At 35.9% G+C, this 26,725-nt stretch overlaps 1 protein-coding gene across 3 annotated transcripts; it reads left to right on the top strand.

Moving 5' to 3' along the window:
• Positions 1 to 344: 344 nt before the first annotated feature.
• Positions 345 to 24,408, top strand: SYPL1 (synaptophysin like 1). Of its 3 annotated transcripts, none has more exons than XM_028525492.2 (5): positions 345 to 516; positions 15,589 to 15,710; positions 17,201 to 17,408; positions 21,343 to 21,525; positions 22,900 to 24,408. In XM_028525492.2, the coding sequence occupies exons 1-5, from the start codon at positions 448 to 450 to the stop codon at positions 23,032 to 23,034; spliced, it is 717 nt and encodes a 238-aa protein (XP_028381293.2). In that variant the 5' UTR covers positions 345 to 447; the 3' UTR covers positions 23,035 to 24,408. The 3 variants fall into 3 exon arrangements, with proteins under 3 accessions (XP_028381293.2, XP_035866662.1, XP_035866661.1); XM_036010769.1 differs by lacking the exon at positions 15,589 to 15,710 and adding an exon at positions 18,719 to 18,728 and having other exon boundaries at positions 363 to 516; XM_036010768.1 differs by lacking the exon at positions 15,589 to 15,710 and having other exon boundaries at positions 364 to 516.
• Positions 24,409 to 26,725: the final 2,317 nt, after the last annotated feature.

Below are 26,725 nucleotides of genomic sequence, written 5' to 3'. Positions count from 1 at the left end.
AGCCCAATGAAGATACAGCTCTGTGTGGGGAAGCCGCCCAAGCTGCGCAGACGCGGGGATGGGTGCTCGAATGCGCGGAGAAGAAGGCGCGCCGGAGGTCGAATTTCAAGCTAGGGGGCGCGGCACACACAGCATGGCGTCCAACAAGTATTTGGTTCGCCAGCGGATCAGCCGGCTGCGCCAGGTGCGGCACTGGGAGGTTCTTCCCCTTCTCAGCCGCTGTCCCTCCCCCGCGTACCGCCACCGCCCCTTTCAGTCTCCGCCCCAGTGCCTAGGCCAGTGGCTCAACCGCCTCTGCCCCGCCCCGCCCCGCCCCGCGGCCTCCTGGGCCCGCCTCCCGGAGCCCGCCCCCGCCTGCCCTTCCTAGCCGCCGACCCGCTGCGTCTCGTTGGTCCCCTCCTCCTCCGCCCTGCAGTCCTGATTGTCTCTCCCTCCTTCCATCAGAGGATGTCCTCCTTCCAGCTCAACCTCAACCCGCTCAAGGAGCCGCTCGGCTTCATCAAGGTCCTCGAGTGGGTGAGTGTAGCCGCATCCGCTCCACGCCGGCCGGCGCCCTCGGGGAGGAGGCGGGGAGCCCCGGGAGTGGGGGCGCGGCCCTGCTCGAGCTGGCTCCGAAGTCTCCGCCATCCCCGGGACCGGACGGGACTAGATGGGCGGGGAGGACGCGAGAGGCCGCGGCCTGGGCCCGTGCGGGGCGGGGACGCCGCGGTAGGCGTTGAATCCGTAGCCCCTAGGCGGCCTGTGTCCCGGGCGGAGCCGCCCTCCCACACTGAAGCTCACCTCTGGGTGCCCCCGAGGAAGTGGGAGTTCAAATTTCTCTTCGGCTTCCCTGTTTGCCGCAAGGGAAGAGAAAACTTCCTGTTGCAGTCTAACCGAAACCCGGCGGGCGGGAGTCGTGCGCCGGGCCGCTCTCCCTCTGCGCCTCCTGAGGAAAGGGCCGGCCCGTGCCTTTCTGTCCGGTGCTGACTTGAGGAGAGGCTGCTCCTTCGAAAGCTTTTGTAGTTGTGCCTTGTCGAAGTGATTTGACGAGCACCCTCTTATTAATTTGTTTTAAAGATTGGCTCCAAGTTAAAAATGGATAAAAATAATCAGTGTGTCAGGGAAGCTGGTGGGGATGGTAGCGGGAGACGCGAGGAGCGGGGGGTGGAAAGGTCTTTTAACAAAACGCGTCTTGTCAGCCTGATTCACTTCAACACATGCTAGGAATCGCCATCACTGTTTGTTTTAAGTATTTCCAAGCAACAGCCTGTGGTCAGCTTTTAGTCCTTTCCTGGGAACACTCAATCATTAACATCAAAGGAGACTTATTAATTCGGCCTTGACAATGATCAAGTCACTTGGGGGAGTTAGGAAATAGACCAGGCACTGCGGATTTTCTTCGGACTGCATGGCCTCATACATATTTTAGTGGTGATTTTCAGGCGCTCGTTAGTAGGCAGCTGGCATGTATCCAGCGTGTAGTGAGCAAAATTTACATTTAATTCTTTAACCCTGTATTTTAGTGATAGAGTGGTGAAGAGTAAGAACTTTCGATTTCCTGTTTTAAATAACCTACCCAGGATGTTTCTTTAAAATAACACAGAAACTCAGATTCTCTGTTTAATGGGTACTCAATCTGATTTCCTACCTACCTTTTCCCCAAGGTTTCACGTGGTGTTTTCTGAAAGCTGAAATCGTGCTGATTTCACACAAATATCTATTTTAAAGAAACATAATTGTATACACTTAGGGTTCTGTAAACCTAGGTCCAGATTTAAATATAAATTATTAATTGAATATATAAAAATTTTAAATTGCAGGAGAAAAATCACATTTAACTAAGCTAGTCAGTTGCATTGAGGATTATAGTTAAATTTATAATTTAAATTTTCATTTGCACAAAGAGGCAGTAGTTTATATTGTGCTTATATTGTCTTTATTAAGATGTAGACTTGACTTTTGTCTTAGTATTTTCAAAAGAGCAGTAAATTTGCTAGTGATTATAGTCTGATGTGTTTTGAATAATATCCTTTTTAAAGCTTTTTAAGGAAATGCTAGTGTTATTTTGAACTACTTATCACACAGGAGAACCTTTTATGAGAAGATTATTCATTGTTAATGGTGTAGTGAGTGTTCAACAAATATTTGAGTATGAGTTATATACAGGTGCTGTGCTAAGCACTAGCATACAAACATGAATAAAACATTGTCTTTTCCCCATGAACTGTTAAGATGTGCAAACAAATATGAAATGCCATATGATAAGTACTATAATAAATGTACAGTCAAGATGTAGTAAGTAAAAGGGAGGAGAAATCAACTGCCTAGAGGAACCAGGGAGAATTTCACAGATGAAATAGCACTTGAAGGATGAGTACTTGTTCACTGGGGAGTGACTTTCCAGGCAAAGGGAATCTTATTTTCAGTGGTGTGAAAAGTTGAAGCAGTGTAGCTCTGTTTGAGAACTTCAAGTATTTGGGGTTGCCTGCAACATTGACTGGGAGGGAGGGTATGGTTTGAAATTATTCTGAAAGGTTTCAAAGGGCTTGCAGGATAGTTTGTGGAGTTTTTTTAATCTGCCAGTGGTTCTTAACCCTCCGGGCCTTTTCCTTAGGAAAATGTGTTTGTGCAGGGTACATAATTTTTGGTAGTTTACTGGGTAGCTTCCATTCAAACCCAGAATTCCTACCATAGGATGGAGACTCACTCATTTAAGAATTTTAAACAAGTTAATGATACGATTACATTTGCCTTTTCGAAATTCTCATTTTGCCAGCAGTGTAGGGAATTGAGAAGGTCATACTTGAAAGGGAAACCTGTTGCTTGAGAAATTATGAGGCCTAAAATTAATTGTAGTGGGAATTGAGAAAAGAAATGTAAATTAGAACATATCTGGAGGGTAAAGAAAGGGCAGGAATCTAAGATGACTGCCGTATTTCTCACTTGGCTTAGTAGTGGCAGCAGTATCCAAGATAGATCACTAAGAAAAAGAAGCAAATTTTTGGTGGAAGATAAATAAGGTTTTGGATGTATTAAGTTTGTGGTCTCTTTAGATCATAGAAGTGGAGGTACTATATAGACAGATATATTGACCTATATTTTAAAAGATTAATATGAGCTGGACATTCAACAAATATCTGCCAGCAAAGGAGGAAAGAAATGGTTTGGAAGATGGGGAGAAAACATCGTGGCATTAATATTAGAATTTTAAGAAAAGAGTGCTCAATATTATCAAGTATAGTAGAGAAGTTAACTATAATAAGGGCTAAAACATACCCTTGCGTATTGTTAATCAAGAGGCTATTGATGGTTTTAGGAAGAACAGTTTTAATAAAATCAGAAACCAGAATGGTAGTAGGCTGAACAGATGTATGTTAAGAAAGTGAAGACAGAATAAACCACTGTTTGAAGATGGCAGAAATTTGGTGGTAACCCATCTTAAAGATGGGAAAGACTGAATGGGTTTGTCCACTGTAGAGAAGAGACTTGGAATTAGAATTATTGGAGGTTAAAAACAGGCAGAGAGGGGAATGAATGATAAAACAAGGTTCTAGAGGGAAAAGGCCCATTGTAGAGTTTGTTTTTTAAGATTTTATTTATTTTTAGAAAGAGGGGAAGGGAGGGAAAAAGAAGGAGAGAAACATCAATGTGTGGTTTCTTCTTGCATGCCCCCAACTGGGGACCTGGCCCTCAACCCTTTGCTCCCCAGTCCAGTCCAGTGCTCAGTCAACTGAGCCATGCCAGCCAGGGCTGTAGAGATTTTAAATGTGTTTTGAGTGAACTATTCAAGTTTCAGCCCTGGCCAGTGTGGTTCAGTTGATTGTTGTATTGTCTGTGAACTAGAAGGTTTTGGGTTCAATTCCTAGTCAGAACACATGCCTAGGTTGCAAGTTCAGCCCAGTCTAGGCACATGTGAGAGGCAACCAATGGCTATTTCACTCTGGCATCGATGTTTCTCTCTCTCTCTCCCTCCCTCCCTCCCTCCCTCCCTCTCCCCTTCTCTCTCTAAAATCAATAAGCATGTCCTTGGATTAGGATTTTTTTTTTTAAAAGTTTGATAAGTCATTGATTTGGTTATGTTGGGTGCAGGGTTACCTCTAGAAATAATCAGTAAATAAGTTTGGAAACAAATCTAAAATCTAGATAAAGGTTGCTTACCATATAACTAAAAGAATAATTCTTCAAATCAACTTATTGCTAGCAAGGTTCTAGATGATGTTAGACTAATATGTAACCTGATAATATGTACCTTTCAGGGATTACAAATCTGAATGTCTCATAGACATGAAGGCAAGATGCTAAGATGTAAATACTTATTGGCAATAAAAATATAGTTGGTGAAGCAGATGAATCTTCACTTTGTTTCTAAACTGCAGCTACTATATTATTTATGTGTAAAGATATATATAATTTAAGCTTTTCTTATATATTTTTTAATGTACTCCTGGCCCCTAGGTACAGTGCCTGGCAGTGGCATTGCCTTTGTTCTCTTTGTGTAATTCAGTAAAAGTTGAATTTTTGTTACCTTTATATGGGACTATCAATACAGGACTGTTGCAGTGATTGAATTAATATATAAATATGTGAATAATGATAATGCACTTGAACATTTCTTGTTTTTTTCCAAAACTGAGATGCTGTGTTTCTAAAAGACTAGACCCAGAGGGTGGATAGAATTGAGCCCTGTATGAGTGACATACATATTTCCTGGTCCTTCAAGATCACTGTTCTCTATTAGATATTTTAAACTTTAGAAATGGCATATTGTATGCTTTCCATTTGTCTTCCAACATGTTTTCCTGCCTTGAGCAGCCTGTCTTAATGACAATATAAAATATAGGTAAGAATAGATGCCCCACCCTGTCTGGGTGGCTCAGTAGGTTGAGGGCAGGTCCTGTACACCAAAAGGTTGCAGGTTCTATCACAGATCTGGCATGTATGGGAGGCAACCATCACATCCATATCTCAGTCTTTGTCTCTATCCCTCTCCCTCCCTTCTCCTCCCTCCTTTCCTCTATCTCTAAAATAATAAACATATCCTCAGGTGAGGATTAAAAAAAAAAAGGAATAGAGGCCGCATGTGTAGGAGTTAAACAAGGAAGTAATAGTCTAGAATTAATTTTATCAAAGTAGCTTTTAAAGTTTTTAATATTTCTGTCATGAATTTTAATTTAGTTCTTTATACTTAGTTATCCCTACTATTTAGATCAGAGTTTTTCATTAAAATGATATCTTCTTTTAATATTGAACACTGGCTTTTTTTGATGCTATTCTTGCATAGGGTAGACACTGAACAGATGTTTTAGCCCTTAAGGAATCCAAGTAATAAGCTTTTCTAATTCCATTCACACAAAATTAGAGAAGGGATACTACTGTTTGAGGCGTGCATACGGAATCAGACTAAAGAACTTGAATGTTAGAATTATTAACCATCTCTGAATATTTTTTTGTTGGTGTTGGTCAACTTTATTCTCACTATTATGATTTATTTCTTCAGTACAGTACATGTGCTAGGACTTTACCTGTATTTTTTTCGTCTAATCCTCTGACAACTTAATGAGGATTGTTATCCCCATGTTATTGAAGTTTATAGAGAAATTAACTAATTTACCTAGTATCCCATGAATGTTAAAACATCCAGGACTCTTAACAATCTGTGGTTAGTCATTTTAATAATTTACCTTTGTGTTTCTAATTGGTCTTTTAATAAATGATTGAAATGATTACCAAAAAATTAAAGTTTAAAAAACAAAAACAAGGTATCTGGAGTAAATTTTTTTCTTGTTTGTTAGAAGCATGTTTAATAATACAATTTTAGGAGTTAAAATAAGTAGTATCTTCTTGGTTAATTTATCAAGTTTGAAGTTTTTTTCTGATTTTATACTTACGCCTTTAAAAACATTACTTTGGGATAAATTATTATCCAGGAAAATTATTATGAAAAACCATAAGAAAATTTGCAACACTTTGAGAATTACATATATCAATTTCTTTAAACCACAAACTTCCAGAAATACATAATAGTTTATATAAAATATTCAAAGTTTAGTCATCCCAAGTAGACTATAAGATTTTTGCAAACAGGAACCATGTTTTATTCTAATTTTGTGGTTTACAATATGGCACAGAGGAGCACCCCAGAAAATATAAACTGTTTGTATTGCAGAGTGGGGTTGGGGGCATATATAAAATGATGCTTGTCTCATCAGTTTGCTTAACTTACATTTTTAGGCTATCTGTATGTAACACAGACTACTTTTTAGGAAACTTGCCTTTGCCTTAACACTGCCATTTGTGTTTCATTTCCCTCCCCTATTATGGAGAGGGAGAAAGGATTTCATACAGCATTTTGTGCCCACCAGGATTTTCTACACTTCAAGCTTGTAAATAGACCTATTGACTCATGCCTTTGCTCTCTGTTTTTACCACCTGGAATCCACTCAGTATTTATATTGTGAACGCATGGGGTAGATTGGATCGAATTTTCAGAGACAAAATACATGTGTTGTCACTATGTTCAGAACACACAGACACATACAGTAGCAACCTATGATAGCAGAGTGAAGCTTCCATATAGTGCTTCTCAAACACTCTGATCTCGGAAGTCCTTTATGTTCTTAAATGCTGCGGACCTGAAGGAGCTTTTGTTTAGGTGGGTTATATCAATCAGTATTTAACATGTTAGAAATTTAAGCTGATACATTTAAAAACATTTATTTATTTTAAAATAACAATCATGGCCCTGGCTGGTGAGACTCAGTGGATGAGTGATGGCCTGCACACCAAATGGTTGCCAGTTCAATTCCCAGTCAGGGCACATGCCTGGGTTGTGGGCTAGGTCCCCAGTTGGGGGCACACGAGACGCAAATCACTCGAAAGCTTGAATCACATCATTGGCAACACATCTTGCCAGTTTTCCTTGAAGTTAAAATGTCACTTCATTCATTTTTTAGAAAAATATCTGCCAGATATCCAAGTCTGAATAACTGTATTTTGCCTATTACTTACTCTTTCCAGGTAAAATGTTAGTTCAGCATACAATTCAGTTGTTTAAATACTTTCCCTGGAGGCAGCCATTGTATTTTGGTGTGCAGTGAAAGTATTTGTATATCCTATTTCATTAGAGAATATTAAAGAGGAGTCAAATGTCATGATTTTGTAAAATAATAATTTTTACTATTTCATCAAAAGCATTTGTAAGTGAAACTGACTTTTTTTAAACTGCAAGTGCATAACAGATTGATGGTTTTGCTGATTGTTACCAAAGCCCAGCCATTTTTTTACCCACCAGTGCCTTTGCTTAAGTCAGTGCAATGTCAACACAGTGTAGAAGGCAAATAATATGTTGGTAATATAGTGAAAATATTTTTGACCTCATGTATTTCCTACAAGGGTCTTGGGTACTTCCAGGGGTCCACAGACGACAACTGAGATTGGTGTTGTCATACAAGGTAAGTGTCATTGGGGACCAGAAGTGGAACAGAAGATATGGGTGGGAGAAGGACTGTTTCCCATCTCTGGAAAATAAACCTTAATAGAGCTGAGTACTTGGGGAAGAGATACAGCCTGGAAACAGAGACCTGAATCAGTCCACTTGCCAGTTTAGGGTCTGGATTTGTGATGGCAAATATTCTCTTGTAGTGGGGCGGGGTGGGGCTTCATTCTAACATGTGCTGTTTGTGGGCTGACAGACACAGAAGGCCAGGTAGAAACAACCATTAAACTACCAGACAGAGAGATGACTATGAAACCACTAGACAGGGAAAGAAAAGGGGACAATAGCAAACTCTCTCAAGTTGAGCCTACATTCTAAAATATCCTAAAACACACAAAGAAAACTATTTTCACCTAAAACTCAAATTATATCAATGGCAACAAATACTACTAGCTTTCTTTGAAATTACAGGCTCACCTCAAGACAACCAGCCAAGTCAGCAGTGAGGATAGTGATTCACTCCAAAAGACATAAAAATAATAGAGCAATCTGAAATGATTTTAAAATAAGTATATTTTGATTCCCCAGAGATTTCTGTTTTCATACTCAGGTTAACAGATGTTTAAGAAAAAAGGTGACATAAAGATGTTTTCAACATGTAATAAGAGTTAACAAAAAACTTCTCACTATTTATTTCAGCAGGAGCTCAGGTTTATTTCTCCTGCTGCAGATTCCTAAGGGTTATAGAACTATACTAACAGTCTGTTTAGAACTTTCTGTGATTGTATTTCACAAACAGGGAGATAGTAGAAGGATAAAACTTTGTAACTGATTTCTTTGTTCAGTGCTCAGTGGAAGTAAACTAAAATACCAGCATCAATAACAAAATGTTTTTAAAAATGAATATCTTCTGTAAATCCTTCAGACTTTGACTCATTAAAAAAAAAATAAATACCTTGGCTCTAGGCTCTAATCTTACTGATAGTTAAGGCAAACATGCTGTGATAGTTCATTTTAAATTCTAAATGATCATTTGTTTTAGTAAAAGCATATATTTGGCTTTGCTCTAAAAACTTATGCATACAATATACTTCTAGGTCTATTTCTGGAGATTTCAATTATATATTTCATTTTCTTAAACTATAATATCATTTTCCTAAACTAACTCTTGGACAGAAAGAAATTTAAGTAGATGATAATCAGATTAATGATGAAAGCAAATAGCAGTGAGGATCCTGCAAATAGAAACATACAAAAGACACTCAAAAATTAGATGAGTACTAATGTTCCTCAATAGAACCCTTAGTGTGTGGAGCAATGTCCAGGAATAGGGGCAAGGATTGGGGCTCTGACTGTAGGATAAATAACTTATTGAAAATACTAGGAATCATCAAACTTTTCTTTTTTATCATGAATCCCTATCAGTTAATAGGTTTACAGACATTAAAATTTATTTCATGCACAGAGCCTCAAAATGCATCTACAGATTAGATGCATATTTTACCATGTGAGTATCTTAAGGCATATGAAATACTCAAGGTAAATTTCATTCATATTTTTAAATCTGTACTTCAGATACTTATCTGATTTCCCCCCCCACCCCACCTTATTGTGATCTGATTAAGTGGAGTCTGTTTTCACCTTGTAATGTGACCGGTGAATATAGCTCACATAGGGTATTAATGCTTCTGTTTTCTCTCTTGGACATGAGTTTTTGTATTATTAGTTTAGTTTCTGAAGATATTTTTAAGCCATCTGTTTATCTTGTGAAGGCTTTTTTAAACTAGATAGTTTATTCCATAAAGGCACTTGGCCAGGTACATTCATATTGTCATACATGAACACTGGAAGTGAAAGAATAGGTGAAGATATCACTGTCTGTTCTTAGGTTGTGGGACGCTCCGTACCTTCAGGACACCCAACATACTGTGTTAACATGTGACTCTGACATACAGCCCCAGCATGGGTTTCAGTGATATATTAATAAAACTTTAATTCCTTGTGTAAATCTAAAAGTAGATATAAGTAGGTCAAATGTTTTCTTCTTGTACACCACTTAGTACTGCAGTCTTTTTGGAGAGTAGTCTTCTAGAGAATCAGGCTGTAATATTAACTCCGAAGTTACAGATCTCTAAATTAGTGAGAGAGCTGTCATGTTGCTGGTATAGGTTTATTGGGCAGAGAGGTAAGTAGAGTTGTTTCTCTGATGACTTAAGGCTGTCATAATGAATATAGAACCTTTTTGACCTGAAGAGAAGTTTGTTGTCATCTTGTCCTGGATTCTTACTGTTACTGTACAGGAAGAATTAATTTCATGTCAGCAATTTTAGTCTTCATGGGATAGAGCCGGATGGAAAATGAATTTCGCAGGTGGCAAAGATATACAAATTAGCATAGCATTGCTCTTCATTTTAGATTAGTAGACACTGAAGTGCTCGTAAGAACCACCTTCATGAAGCATACAAATGAGTGAAACAAGCTGCTCAGACAAAAAACAACAGTATAAGTTAATTGATTCCTTGTAAACCCCAACATACATCTTGATAGTTATTGAGACACTAGAGAAGGGTGCGATAATCTGGGGAGCACATGACCTGATTTGCTTTATTGGACTATAAGTCTGATGTTGCCTTATCTTCAGTTTCCCTACAGCCAGGAAAAGCAGGATATCCAAATTTTTCTGTACAGTGTGCTGATATTAAAATAATGACAACAAATTCACATTTTTTTATGAATACTGGAAAGATCGCATAAATATATTCTGCAGGCCAGGTTTCACCCAGTATAGCCCTTCAAATCTAAATAAAAATAGAATGAGAGAGGTTAGATAGTTGGATAATTTACCCTCAGGTTGTTTTGTCTTCCATATAGTAAAAAGTGTGTACCTCATCCTTTTTTTCCGTAAGATAAAAACCTGAATTCAAATGTGACATTTATCCTCCTAACAAAGAGGCAGCTTCAAAATGATGGTTACATAAGACTCAAAATACGATTTTTATTTGTAGATCATTGGAAGTTGATTTTTTTCTTTAATTAAACAGTTTTTTAATGTGCATTTTACATGTGCCAGACGTTCTGCCAGGGAGGCACCAAAAATCCTGTGTAAGACCAAGTGCAAAGATAAGACAGTCTGTCAAGAGAAAAATAAAGATAGTTCGAGAAAAAAAAAGCTGTAGTACAGTATGCCATTTAGTTACTGATTTTTGTATTAAGTGGGAGACTAGTTTGTGTTCTTTTTGTGTTGGAGTTGGTTTTTCTTTTACAAAGCAAGATACACTGGAGAAATGCTTATGGTAGAATTAATGACCCAAGTCTATGGCAGGCCAAAAAGACAAATAGTTCTACCACACGAAATTGGGTAGCATCTTAAAGGATAAGCCAGGTAGAGAAAACGGGTGGGACAGTTCCTGACAGAAGAAACATATACATCCAAGACATAAACACATTGTGTGTTTCAGGAATAATAAGTAGTACAGTGTGACAGTGTACAGTACCTGCCAGGGAGTATAGTGTACATAAATCTGGAAAGATAGAGTTGAGGCTACCTCAGCCATACTTCTTATACCAAATTAAGAAGTTGGGGCTTTTCTTAAATTAGGTCTGGAAAGTCACTGAGGAAATCCCTTTAAACGGGGATGGCATGACTAGATTTTTACTTCAGATCAGTATGACATCACTAAAGGAGCTCTGCCCAATAGAGACACAATGCAAACTACAAATGCAAGCTACGTAGTATTTTAAGTGTTCTACTATTCACACTAAAAAAGTGAAAAGAGACAGGTGAGATTAATTTTAATTATATATTTTACTAAACCCAGTATATCCAAAATATTGTTTCAACAACTAATCAGTATAAACAAATATCATTGAGGTGTTTTACTTTTTGTATGCTAAATCTGTGTGATCCATTGTATATTTTACATTTACAGCCATCTCAATTCAGACGGTTTATAGCCACGTGTAGTGTGTGACAACCTTACTAGAGACACTGCAGCTTTGGAGCACACACTATAGAAGATGAATGGTAATAAGAATGAGATTAGAAATGAGAGGAGGAGTCTGTTGGGTTAGTCCCAGTGAAAAATGGTGAGGGCCTGAACAAAAATAGTGGTGGGAGTGATGAGGACAAGTAAACAGAGCTTTTAAAAGAGTGGCATCATACTCTGTTGTAGTCTGTAACATTTTTCCCTGAGCATTTGGTTTCTATGATTCATCTATGTTGAAGTGAGCAGCTGTAGTTCATATATCTTTGTTGCTATATAACTTCCCATTGGAAGTGTATACTACCATATTTTATTTATATTCTTATTGCTTCCCCTTTTCCCGTATTTTGATATTATAAACAATGTCACATAAACATTCTTAGGCATGTGCTGTAGTACACATGAGCAAGTTTCTCTTAGATCTAAGTAGACGCTAATCTGTTGTGACATTATTGCAAATACCTTTACCTAGTTTGTAGCTTGTTTTACGTTCAAAAGCTGACTTTTGATGTAAAAAAAAATGCTTTCTGTAATTGGGTTTATCAAGCTTTAACCATAATGTTTTGTTTTGTTTTGTTTAATCTTAAGAGATTCTTTCCTTCTCTGTGGTCACAAATATTTTATATTGTCTTTAAAAATTTTAAAGACTTTACATTTAAGTATCTAGTCCATCCAGATCATTTATTGGACAGTCCTTCTTTGTGTTAAATATCTATTGCTACATAGCAAATTACCTCACACTTAGCATTTAAAATAATAGACATTTATTATCTCACCATTTCTGTGGGTCAGTAATACAGGAGCAGCTTAGTTGAGTGGTTCTGGCCCAGCGTCTCCCATGAGGTTGCAGTCAAAGTCCTGCACTCCTTTCCTTGGTGATCTGTCTGCAGTGCCAGCTCTGTTAGATATAATTTGTCCTTGTACACAAGTCTGTTTCTGACCTCTCCTGTTCCATTGGTTTAATTTGTATGTTTCTTTTTTTTCTAATCCTAAGTGTGAGCACATGCCCCTGACTTATTTCCTGACCTTCTGTTTTCACTCTGTGTATGTATGCTCAGTTACACCGAGAGAGTAATCATTCTATCTTTACCTAGTAACTTTTAACTGAAGACTCCTAACTGTGTGCTGGACATTACCTCAGACTGTTTATATCTGTAACCAGATTCCATTTCTTATATTTCTTCTTCTTGAGGGGGGTGGGAATCCCTTGATAGGTATATAACATGATTATGGCTGGATTCAAGGCCCTGGACCCATGGAAGGCATTATACCTCTGTTCAACAGAATAGGCTTTGATATCAGATCTGCACTGAATGAATTTGCTGGACATCTGTGATCTTGAGCAAAGCAAAGTCCCTGCCCTCTTTGAATTTACAAATTCAAAGAGGAAAAACAGACAAAAAAATTTAAGTACTTTTAGGCAGTGGTAGTTACAATGGAGGAAAAATAGAGCAGCATGAAAGTAATAGGCAGTATGGAGTTGGGGACATTTATTTAATAAAGTGTGGTTAGGGAAAGGCCTCTCTGACAAGGTCGTATCATAAGAGTGAGCTGGGAAGTAGGAAGTGAACCATGTACTGTAGTCCCCCCTAATCTCCCAGGAATATGGTCAAAGACCCCCAGTGGATGGATGCCTGAAAGCATGGATAGCATCAAACCTTACATATGGTATGTTTTCTTATACATACATATCTATAATAAGGTTTAATTTATAAATTAGGCACGGATAAGGTATTTTTTTCTTATATATACTTACCTTTGATAAGGTTTAATTTATAAGATAGGCATAGTAAGAGATTAACAACTATAGAACAGTTACAACAATATGCTATAATAAAAGTTATGTGAATGTGGTCTTTCTCAAAATGTATTATTGGACTGCACTCACCATTTTCTTGTAATGATGTGAGACGCACTGTATATGTGAGAAATGAAGTGAGGTGAAAGACGTAGTTAGTCACTGTGATGTAATCTGAGGCTATTGATCTTCTGACCATGTGTTACAAGTACTTTAAGGCTTCTCTTCAACATTCAGATTGCCAGCATCACCACTCTTGAGCTTTGGGGCCATTGTTAACTAAAATAAGGGTTACTTGAACACTGTCTTACTGTAATACCAGAATCTGAAAACCAGTTAGGCTAATAGGTGACCCATGGGTAGGCAGCAGAAACAGTGAGGATACCCTGAACAGAGAGAATTATGCACATCCCAGGCAGAGTGTGATGTCACGAGATTTCATCTCAGTACTTAGAATGGCATGTAATTTAAAAGGTATGAATTGTTTATTTATGGAATTTTCCATTTAATATTTTCTGACTGCATTTGGCAACAGGTAAGGGTGGGCTCCAGACAGAGAGAGTAGCCATTACAAAGGCTCTGGAGGAAGAGTTTATCCTACATCTTTAAGGAATAGTAAGAAGACCATTTTATGTAAAGAGGTTTGTCAGGGGAAAGGTAGCAACACGAGGTCAGAAATATTAAGGGAGGAATGGGTCTTGTAGACCATTTATGAACTTTGTTTTTTATTCAGAGACAACTTCAGAAGGTATTAGAGAGTTTTGAGCAGAAGATAAGATTTTTGTGTCTTATATTTTAAAAAATTACTCTGGCTGATATATTGATAATAGACTGAAGCAGTGGCAAGAACAGAAGCAGGATCAATTTAGAAGGCTTTTAATGTATAATTTAGGCAAGAGGCAATAGTGGTTGAGAACAGGATGTTGTGATGGTGATGGTAAGAAGTGATCTGATTCCATATATATATTTGGTTTTGTTTGTTTGTTTTTGTTTTTAATCCTCACCCAAGGAGCCCTGACCGGTATGGCTCAGTTGGTTGGGTGTCTGTCCTGCAAAGCGACAGGTAACTGGTTTGATTCCTGGTCAGGGCACATGCCTGGGTTGCAGGTTTAGCCCCTAGTTGGGGCATGTACTAGAGGCAGCTGATGGATGTTTCTCTCACATTGATGTTTTCCTCCCCCTTTCTCCCTCCCTTCCCCTCCTTCTAAAAATAAATAAGAACTTTTTAAAAAACCCTCACCCAAAGATATGTTTTACTGATATTAGAGAGGGTGGGGGAGAGAAAAGCATTGATCAGTTGCCTCCCATAGGCACCCCAACCCATGATCAAGCCTGCAACCTAGGTATGTGCCCTGACCAGGAATCGAGCTCACAACCTTTTGGTGTACATGGTGATACTGCAACCAACTGAGCCACCCAGCTGGAGCCCAAGTATATTTTCAAATAGAACCATTAGCATTTGCTGAAAGATTGATCTCTTGGTCACTATATCATATCTGGGTTTCTTGTAGTGTGTTTTGTTTTTTGTTTTGTAGAAAATTTAGAAGACAATAGAAAAAGGAATTATCTTTTAGCTTCTGTTCAGAAGTTACCACTGTTAAAATTTTGATGCATAACCTTTCTAGTTTTTGTTGCGTGTAAATGCAGAGATGTGGACACACACAATGCATTGTTTAAACAAACTTTATATGTAATGAACATTTTTCTGTATCTTTAGCTATTTCCTAACATGTTAATGACTACAATGTTTCATTGTATGAGATAAATTATAATTTATCTGTTCCCTGTCAACATTTAGAATGCTTTCGATTTTTTTATGTTATGGATGGCATTTGAGAGAGCATCATTACGTGTGTGTGTGTGTGTGTGTGTGTGTGTGTGTCATGATTACAGAAACAAATCTCCAGCTACTTTTTGAGATATGGGATAGCCACAATGAGACCTCATAGGCTCATGAAATAGCATCCCTTTTTGGCATACAGTCTCTTGGTTTTATAGTTGCCTTTTTATTATAAATAAAAATATCTCCAATTTACTCATTTTGATTTTGATACTAATAAATAAGACTTCCTCTGAATTTCATACTAATATTTAGTAGGTACATGTGGTGTAGGAGCAAATGAATTTTTATGTGGGCTGGTATACTAATTTCTATATTAATTCAGGGGATGATAAAATCACATTTGTTGCGAGTTGCAAGTAAATTTTTAAATGTTTTTACCATCTACCTTTGAATTTATATTAAGAATTTCTGTATTTTCTGTAATATGTATTCTATAATGTTAGTGAGCCAGTTTTTAATAATAATTTAAGTTTTAATGACCCATGTTTTGGGTGTAATAATGCTTCTCTCCCCCCCCCCCCCCCACTTTCATTTGTCTTACTTTGATTAGATTTCTGCTATCTTTGCTTTTGCCACCTGTGGAGGTTATAAGGGGAAAACAGAAATTCTAGTGAAATGTCCTAAAGATCCTGAGAATAAAACAGTTACAGCTCCTTTTGCTTATCCATTCAGGTGAGTTGTTTGTTTGTTTGTTTGTATGGTTTAACAACTCTTTACATTCATATTGACTCATTAAGATTTCCAGAAATTAATCTTGGGGATAGAAAGTTTTAAATTGCATTCTCATTTGTAAATAGTGATCATTGCTACTCAAACTCTGTGGTACATAGACCAGTGCCTGTCTGTAAACTATTTTCCTGGTCTGTGGTGAAATAAGTATAGAAAACAGGAGTAAGCATTTAGAAACTATTATTTGAAGTTTTTATTCTATCATTCCACAGAGGACTAGAAGTGAAAAAACAAAACAGAAACTGCCCTATCTCCATAGTGTGAAAAACCATGATGTGAAAGCAAACACAGCTTACGAAAACTCCAGATTTCTCATGTATTTGCCACTCCCAAATAATAGTGTTCTTGATGTAGTTTTAGGATATAGATTTATTTATGTGAAGTGACTTCTTTTGCTTCTTTTACTAGCATAAAACTTTATTTTCTTACTCTCAAACTGAATATTGTGTTTTTGTGAATTCTTCTGTTTGACTTTAGTATTCATTGAACAGTTTATTAAATATGTCCTGTGTTTAATTAAGCCAGGGTATAAAGCTTCGTTCACTTACAAACTACTTCCTGGACCTTCTAGGACTCAATTTTTCTGTCCAGTATATTGAAAATTACCTTTTAAGTTTGTTTTGATGATTAAATGAAATCTTACATTAAAGATATGTTAGATAGTAAATGCTTAGTATTATTGCCTCGCCATTTCCCAACCCTTCTCTTATAAACTTCCTGTACAAGGAACTGTTACTGCATCTTTAGCAATAAGTGCTCTTGTGATTTATAGATAGGGAAAATTAAAAGACAGTGTGAAGTTAGTGAGTAATTAAATCCAGGGTTAAAATGTGAATTATTATAATTGGCTCTCATGACTCATTGGCTAGTCGTATAGACTCTGTCTTCTAGAATGGACTATCATGTCTCAAATTGTAAATTATTTTGTATTAGCTCTCTTAGCTAGTCGTATAGACTCTGTCTTCTAGAATGGAATATCATGTCTCAAATTGTAAATTATTTTGTATTAGCTCTCTTAATCTGCTAAAATTTTATTGCAGGAAGATAGCATCTGGGTTTGTATAAGTATTTAAATTCTGTCTGATTTCAACCTATCACAAATCAATTACCAGGTATAATTTATGATTTATGAAAATTTTAATTTACTTAAATATTTTAATTTTTCTTTTTTTCAAAAGGAAAATGTTTTTGATACACAGGGTGGGACAAAAGTAGGTTTACAGTTGTGAGTACATGAAACACAGTTTATTCTTGTATTGTTGTTTATTAATTATTGTATTATTTTGCATGAAAACAACTGGAGACCTCCCTTTGCCCCACCCTGTATTGGGGGAGTACTTTTTGAAATGTCATTTCAATACTCTGTCTGCATATTTCTATCTGTGTTGGGAAAGTCCAGGTAATTCATAAACTTATTTGAACCTTTTTAATAGGTTGAATCAAGCATCATTTCAGGCACCTCCAAGGGTAAATGTGTGTGATATAGATTGGAAAAATTATGTCCTTCTTGGAGATTACTCTTCTTCTGCACAGTTCTATGTTACGTTCGCAGTCTTTATTTTCCTGTACTGCATTGCTGCTCTTCTGGTCTATGTTGGTTACATAAACATGTATCGGGATAATCGAAAACTTCCTATGATTGTAAGTAATTACTTTCTTTTTATACAAAAGTAATTTGTATAAGATAAATATACATTATACTTGAAGTAAAATTCAGATGTCCTTACACTGGAAATAAAAATTCTTGTCATAAACTAGTTCAACATATTTTGACCTATTTGCCCTGAGCTTTCTCCTATTATCATGTTTAAGTCAATTTTTTTTAGTATGTTTGCAGTACTTTTTCTGTACTCCTGGTCTAAATTTCTTAATTTAAAATGTGATCCAGATAATTCTCTAAGAATTATATAATTCAGCATTAGTGGCATTCATGAGCTAATTTGGAGACTTTAAATGGTTTTCACTTGGGGAAAATTCAAATATGTGATAGAGCATACTAGGTTATAAGCAGCAGAGAAAATAAGTAGAATTGCTATCCATACTAGTAGTCTCTTAACTGTGTTACTAGTTCTACCTTTTTTCTCTCTTCTCAAAGACCCGCATTATGCCTCTACAATGTCTTATTGAGGTTAATAGTTAGGAATCAGCAGACTACTGCCCACAAGTCAAATCTAATTCATTTTTGTTGTCATTTTAGTATTTTATATATTGATTTTAGAAGGGGGTGGGGCAGGGAGAGACATTGATTTCTTGTTCCACTTATTTATGCATTCATTGGTTGATTCTTGTGTGTATCCTGACTGGGGACTGAATTTGCAGCCTTGGCATATTGGGAAGATGCTCTAAGCAACTGAGCTATCCAACAAGGTCCTAATGTTTTTGCTTTTTTTTTTTTTTTTCAATGTTTTTTTGGAACACAGCCACATTCCATCATTTACATACTGTCTATGATTGCTTTCATGCTACAGTGGCAAAGTTAGGTAGTTGGAATAAAGCTCAAAAGTATTCACTGTCTGGCATTTTTTCAGGAAAAGTTCGCTGACTCCTGGTTTAAATTTCTTAATTTAAAACCTGATCCAAATAATTCTATAAGAATTATAGAATTTGTCATTAGTGGCATTCATGAGCTAATTTGGAGACTTTAGATGGCAACGAGGATTTGGATTTGAAGTCCTAGCACCTTTCTTGGCTTCAAATAATTTCTAATATTTAGTTGGTAGAATCTTCCCTGGATTATTGGTTGAGGATTATTATTGAGAAGTAATCTATGGGTTTAAGCTGGACCTCCACTACAGGAAAATAAGTACAAAGGTAGTATTAGGGTTACTGACTTGAAAGGAGAACAGAGGTGTTACTGGTCATCTCTAGTTATTTATGAAGCAAATTATCAAATAAGATAACAGGTTTTATTTATTTACTTATTTTTTAATTTTTGCTGCCTGGATCATAAGAGTACAAATGGTAAGTAAGGAGTTAAACAATCTTTTTTCATCCATATTTATTTTATTTCTTATGTCTGAGAAGAGATTTTTAAACCTAATGCTTTCATAAAATATCTCTTGGTTGTTAAGTGCCTTTCAAAAAAATTAGGCATTACCTATTTGCAATGCTTAATCAACAAAAATTATATATTAGGAATCTCTAACTTCTGGACTTTAAAGCCTTATCTAAAAAGAAACTGTGATGATCAGGTATTTTGTTAAAATTCTTTATAACTTAAATTCTAAATGAAGACATTTCTTGCCTTGTGTCATTATCTCAACAAATTTTAAGTTAAATTAAAATTTACAGCTTCTAAATTAAATTTTGAATTCTCATTTTAATTTAAACATATAAATGTAAAAAAGTTTTCTTGAGATACCCACATTTTTAAATATAGCTAAATATGACATTTAAAGTACTGTTTGTTAATGAGGATATACGTTTTTAGCAGAGTTCTCAATCTTCTGCTAAGGTGTTTTTAAGACCTTCTCAATTACGATATTTTAAATCAACTTTAGTTCCCTTTTTAAGTAAATGTAGTACTTTTCTGTGTTAAGTAGCAGGAGCTTAAGGGCTCTAGGCCATATGGAGAATCAGAAATACAGTAAAACAAAATCAAACAAAGATAAGTTGTCTCAAATCCTAAAACTCGCTTATTAATCATATCCTTGATTATTGGTAGGAGCAGGGCTGCCACGGGCAGCTGCAGATTGTAAACTGCGAACTCCAGGAATGCATGTTGCATCTTAACTAGAGTTCTGAATAGGACAAAGGCTATCTTCAGAGCCCCACATTCCCCCCACTTCTCACCCTGGGGTTACTTTGTGCATCATTTTGAGAAAAGTTTTTGAAGTCTGAGAATGTCATGCCTTAAGCCATCAGCAAAGTAGGTTTAAAAAGAATAATCATGATGGGAAAAAAAGGCATATTTTAAATTATGAATTTGGAAGGAAGAAACCTGAAAATCAAGATGATTTGATATATATTAGTCAAAGCTGTGGACTTTAGTTCAGAGATACCATTTTTAACATACAGTAACCTCATATACACTATTTATCAATTCTCCAAAAGGCATTGTATTTCTAGCAAGTGTTTAGGCAGTGTCTACCTGCCGCAAAAGTACAGCAGCAAAAGGGAAAGGATTTCCTTGTTGCAAAAATTTAAGCTGTAGTGTTTCTGTCCTTCTCTTTTTGATCTGCATTTTTAAGAGGTCCAGTAACAGTGGAGAGTTCAAATGCAAAATGCAAATACCTTCCATGTTTGTAATTAATCATATTGTTTTTGGTTATCTAACCACAAGATTTTTATTCAGTGTCTTGGCCAGGTAGACAAGCTATATATGTAACACAGTTTCTATTTCTCATAAGTGGTCATTGGTGTTTATCCTAAATAAATAACTAAGAGCAGGCTGGCAAAAGTAGTTAAAAACTAATCAGACTCATTTTAAGAACAAAACACTTCTGGAATAAGCTCTAGAACCCATTCCTGAGCTTGGAGAGAGTTTTGCTGCAGTTGTATACAAACTCATAGCCTTGCTTAATGTATAAAAAATATTAAAAGATACAAATTTTACATTATTCCCACTTTGATCATTAAAGGAAGACCAAACAAGGTGGAACTTACACTTTATAACAAATGCATATTTTAAAAAGTGGCTTTTAGATCTTTGTAACAATACTAGTTGACAAAATTCTGGTTTTCCAACAGAATAGATTAAAAATAACTTTTTTCTTTGTTCATGTTAGTAAAATTAAAAACTATCCAAAATGTTAAAAAGCTTCAGTCCTATTTTTAGAAATGTAAGAAGTAGCAAAGACTTCCGTAGAAAATTACTAGGGTAAGGTATTTTCAGAGAGATTTCTTTCTTGTTCTTTTCTTATTATAATGAGCATTCTTAAAATTTTGTGGTCATGAATTCAAACAGACAAGCCTTCTGGATATGTGCTTTCCACCATTTCATTGTCTGTATCACAGAGAATTAAATTTAACTGAAGTTAGTTTTGTCAGAACAATCTGAAAAAGCAGGAGAAAGGTAAGGGAGCAAAGAGTATATGCAACGGATGTAAGGGAGGACCTTAGAATATAAGTTAAGGAGAGAAATGAGAGCTTATGTGAGGTTGAGAGACAGTGAACAAGTGGTAAGATCAGATTGTAGGTCTTGATGGGGTCAAGAGGTACTTGTGAGGTTGGGGTGCCAGAGGGAGGGAGCAGGAAAGAGGAGTGAGGTTACTGAAGTAGAGATTACATGAGGGACAGTTATTGGTGATAGCAGGGTCCTAAAGTATGAGCATGGGAGTGAGTGGTTCATGTATGGTTGTGTAAGGGCTATGTGAACCTTGATTTCTAGTGTAAATATCTTTTACTCCTAAAGAGATGATTAAGTCTTATTTAGTGTTGCAGCTCAGGATTCGGCTAGTGATAATACACAGCAATGTTTATGATGTTGACTATGCCCTTTTCTATAAAGTGTATCATGAAGACCATTTCTCAGTACCATGGGATTCATTGTAACTTCATTTCCTTCGTTATAGATTTAGATTTAGTATTTTTAAATTAACTGTTCATTATTAATTCACACTTCTTTTTACTTTAGGACTTTGTTGTTACTCTTGTTGCCACTTTCTTGTGGCTGGTGAGCACCTCAGCCTGGGCTAAAGCTCTTACAGATATTAAAATAGCTACTGGTCACAATATTGTCCAGGAACTCAAACCCTGTCAAAAAGTGACGTGTTATTTTGGCTCTGTGACTAGTATGGGATCCCTAAATGTATCTGTGGTATGTATGCAGTATTTATAAAATATTTTATTTTACTTATTTGAAAAACCTTACTAGTAATTTAAGAAAACAACAGCTTTTAATGATTTCTGGGTATGTTGGTTTTTATTTTTACTAAGCAGTCAGAATCCTGGTCACTATATAGTCTTCATAACAATGAAGAAAAGTTCTTTAAAATTAGGAAACAGGTTTGAGTAAGATCAGAATTGAGTCTTTCTTTTCATTGAAATTGACTAGATAATACTTTTATCTGAAAGGTACTCTATGCTGGTATTACATTAAGAACATTAGACTCGTATGTTAAATTATCTAGCAATCCTAAGAGGAATGTGGGAGGTGGTGTTATTATCTTCATTTTTACAGCTGGGAAACAAATGTAGCTCATATTACTTCATCCAAGTGGACACAACTAGTAAGCTGGCAAGCCAAGGTTTGAACCACATCTGACTTGAGAGCTTGTTCTCTAATTGGACTCGCTCTGAGTCTATGAAAGTAATATTTTTATGGTTTCCTAAATGACCTAAAAAGTTAGTTCTATAAAAATGTATATATTCTTTAGTCCTCTATTCTACCAAAACACAGATAAATATATTATTAAATATAATATTAAAGGAGAGACTATATTATATTTAAGGAGGTCTCGTGTCTTTTCCAGAAAGTCTTGGGTAAAATCAGCACTGCCTTATAAACCAATTTAGCCAAATTTTTGCTTTATAACTTTGTAATTGAAAAGTCACTTTTTAAAAATTTATTGATAATATCTGAGATGGACAGTTTCAGAAATTTTCTGTACACAAATATGCAAAGAGATAATAAAACATTTGGTCTTCAGAAGGCCAACCAGATAATAGTTTAAAGCTTCTTATCCCACTCTTCATTTTTTTAAATAAATATAAGAATATATTACATTTCTTGTATTTAGAAAAAACTGAAAATAAGGTAGCTTCAGTTTATTCATCTCTGAGACTTGCATCTTGTCAGATTTATAGCTGGGAGGACTAATTTCTTTTAGGTTGACTAATGTGAGATGTGAAATAAAGTTTGTCTGACTCCTTTTCTCTTCTGGCTGCAGTTGTTGGAGTAGAAAGGATGGTAGGTAATAGGTGGGGAAATAGGAAATACAAAACCACTAGTCATGGTTTTATATGTTACAGATTTAGAGATTTAGCTTAATTTCATTAGGAATAAGTCATATATCTGAATTTGATATTGAAATGTAAAGTCTTCCTTTTTTATTCCACTTCATATGTAGTTTAAACTTTAAATGAAATAATGGCATAATGCCTGGAAATGTTAAATATTTAAAGGAAAACTAAGATGGCTATGATTTTTAAGAAGATATTAGACCTTAATGTTTATTGTTCTCTTTCTTAGATTTTCGGCTTTCTGAATATGATACTTTGGGGAGGAAATGCATGGTTTGTGTACAAGGAGACGAGCTTACACAGTCCATCAAATACTTCTGCTTCCCACAACCAAGGAGGTATTCCACCTCCTTCCGGAATATAATTACAGGGAGAAGTACACTGTATGAAATGTACATCTATACTATGACCTGTTGCCAACACCTTGAGACACATTATTTGTTTCTAATAAAAGTAATGACTTTTTCAATAAATTGGTGGGTTTAAAATTTTGCTGCTTTTTTTACATAAAGCCTGTGCCTTTCCTAGAAATTTAAGATGTAAATGTATTCTCACATGTAAATTTGAAAATTCAGGGGCCTATTATGAAGTGATACATTTTTAAATGAACATTAATTTCTTCACTAGGTTGTTTACACCTTAAGCCTTGAAGTATATGTTCATTCAGAAAAGAGTTATATTATCATATTATAATAGGAAGAAAATCTCTATTTGGAATATACACTACTGTCAGTTTGTATAGATGATATAGCTGTGACCTATCTGGTTAAGAAAGTCTTGATTACATAAATCATATTTAGAAATAAACATTTAGTTCAGAATTTCAGAATTTATATCTGAACATTGTTTATGTGTTATGAAAGCTTTTAATTGCAGAGACCGCATATGTATTTTACTTCTGTTTTTCTAAGTGACCTTCAGTACTTTACAGGTATGCTAAAGTATTTTGGGAGTGGGGGCTGAAAATTTCTAATAGATTTATAGTTAATTTAGTAATTCTGTCACATGAGATGTAAGCTTCCATTATGCTGCATGTTTAATATAATAGACTTGCTTTATAAGAAGAAATAACATGGTTCAACAAGATACTTTGATATGTACGGGCATTACTCTTAGTGATGTTTGTTTGCTGTCCTTGGTTACTCATACCACTTAAGTGCAGGATGAGACCTGTTCTCCTTGAAAGCAGGGTAAAATAACCCACTTTTTTTGCAGACCCTACTCATAAGTTTAAAAAATTAAGATTGCCTTTTATTTTTGGAACATTTTGACACTTAGTTTCAATGAAGTTGCTATTTTGAATTTAGCATTGATATTGTGAAAATAAATGCAACTCAGATTTCATGTTTCTTAATGTTCATTCTGATTTCTCAAATGGATGATTAAGGAATTGTGCATCATAAACAAGAGCCTTTGATATTTTTTAATCTGATCGCTGTTGAGGTTGGTGATTTTTCTTTGTATTTATTGGCTACTTAGGTTTATCCTATACCTGCTCATCTTCATGGTTTGTGCTTTTTGTGTCTTTAAGTATATTCTGAATTCAGGGCTTATTCACATTCTGCTTCTTAATCTTTTTGTTGTACAGGGCCAGATTTCCTATTCTGACCACTTGATTGTTTATTTGTGAAGCACATCTTGCTATTGCCTTATTTTTGTTGATTTTATTCATGACAAGAATTGTCAGTATGAGAATATACCTTTTATGCAACCAACTTAATAAAGAAGTTAAAAGAAAGAGTGCACTGATTGTTATATTACAAAGAAACTTTCATCTTAAAGGTATGAGCAATGCAAAATGGGATTAATTTCCAAAGCAAGAAATAGAATATCACACTAGCTTTTTAAAATACTTAGCAAGGATCGCTTCTTGGCCTTTTGGCTAAGATCAAGTATAAAAATATTTAGCAAGGAATAAAGAGACAAAAAGTACTTTGGAGACCCTGGTTGTATCCTTTTTCTTTTAATCTCATCTTAAAAATGTTTGTTTATAACTTTCAGGTTAAGTTTTCTTTATAAGCCTTTTCTAATTGACTGTTCATTCAGTTAGGCACAGAACTTCTTGATTGTGTATACTAGGGAGCAAAACTGAAAATTTAATCTTGGCTTCACCATGTTCTATCTAATTAACTTTGGGCAAATTACTTACCTTCTGTGTGCCTCAATTTGCTCATTTCAAAAATGGGAATAAGGCCCTGGCTGGTGTGGCTTAGTGGATTGAGCACCAGCCTGCGAACCAAAGGGTTGCAGGTTTGATTCCTAGTCAGGGCACGTGCCTGGAATGTAGGCCGGGTTCTGGGTGGAGGGTGCACGAGAGGCAACCACACATTGATATTTATGCCCCTCTCTTTCTCCCTCCCTTCCCCTCTGTCTAAAAATAAATAAAATCTTTTTTAAAAATGGGAATAAGAATATTGCTAACCTAAGAGTATTTGAAGATGAAGTGAGTTAATAAATGTAAAATCCCTAGAAACTGTGTTGAGCATATAGCAGGTTGTTTATAAGTGCTGAGTAGGATTAGTAAGTTGATAGCATCTAGTATACAGACTCTTAACCTGGAGTCCATTGGGCTGGACAGGGGAAGGGTGGTAGTAGTCTTGGACAGAAAGGCAAAATAAGCTTCAGGATTACATGGGTCTCCCTTTATATTCCCCAAAGAGTCCAGGATATTTTGGTGTTTACTTTGGTATTTATTTTTCTGTTTGTGATAGATACACAAAGGTCATGAGGTTAAAAGTTAAACTAGCCCTGACTGGTGTGGCTCAGTTGGGCATTGTCTCGTGCACCATGAGGGTCTCTTGTTCAATCTGGTCAGGGCACACACCTAAATTACAGGTTCAGTCCCTGGTTGGGACACATCAGTGTTTCTCTATTGCTCTTCCTTCTTCCCTTCCCTTCTCTTTAAAAGTAAATTTAAAAAATTTTTAAGTTAATTACCATTAAGATTACAGTAGGTCTAGAACAGTCCATTTTGTTGCCTTTCACTCTCATTTTGAGTCAACATTACAGGGTTAAGCAATTTCAGGATAATTTTCAGCACAGAACAAAGCATTAAAAGCTTTGAATTTGCTAGGTGACAGATTATAAAGAATTGTTTATAAGCAGCATCATTAGTAATATCTTTGTGAATTGATGTCAGTTGGATAACGATATGTAAGATTACTAACCTATAAATGTTAAAGACAATATTGCTTGTTATGTACTTTGTGTTACAATTAATTTTTAAATTTATGTAGTATTTCAGATAGGTAAATATAAAATCTTACCATTAGGTTGAACAAATAACATTTGGGGGCTTTTTGTGTCAGATTTGCTTTGGTTTTGTCTTTTAAAGGAAAAAACATTACCAGTACACCCTTTTCCTTACTGAAACATAGAGTTTTCTCACCTTTCACTATTACAAATAGCACTGAAATAAACATTTTTGAGAAATGTGTAAAGATTTCTCTAGGACATCACTGGAAGTACAACTATTGGAATGGAAGATACATTTCACTTGTAATTTGGGTATTACAAAATTGTTCAATAAAGTGCTGATACCAGTTCACTCTCCCACCATCAAGACATGAGTCCCTGTTGCCCCATATCCTTGCCAATACTTGATGTTATTGCACTATTGCTAATCATCTGGGCTTGAGATAGTGTTTTGATGTTTTTAAATTTGTATTTCTCTGGTTGCTATTGAGGTTGCTGATATCTCTTTCTCTCTCCCTCTCTCTCTGTTTATTGGCCACTTAGATTTCTCCTATTCTGTACTTCCTGTTCATCTTCATGGTTGGTTGTGCTTTTTCTGTCTCAAAAAATCTTTCTTAATGTCATAAAAATATGCATCTCTGTGTTCTTCTGAATGTTAGTTTTGCTTTTTAATTTTAGGTATTTAAGCCAGTGAATGTAGGAATGTAGAAAGCTGACAGAATGACCTACAGTTGGGTTTTTAGGCAAGGAAGTAGGAAATACTGACATGAGATTAGAGTAGTAGGGAAAAAAATGGAACCAGAGAAATGAGGGAAAAGGAAGAGACTGACCAACCAACAAGTTTTGGTAAATTCAAAGAA

The sequence above is a fragment of the Phyllostomus discolor genome, chromosome 10 (genome assembly GCF_004126475.2).
Source record: "Phyllostomus discolor isolate MPI-MPIP mPhyDis1 chromosome 10, mPhyDis1.pri.v3, whole genome shotgun sequence".
NCBI classification, from domain to species: Eukaryota; Metazoa; Chordata; class Mammalia; order Chiroptera; family Phyllostomidae; genus Phyllostomus; species Phyllostomus discolor.
Note: the sequence above shows the minus strand (reverse complement) of the source record. Positions and strands in the feature narration are given on the sequence as shown.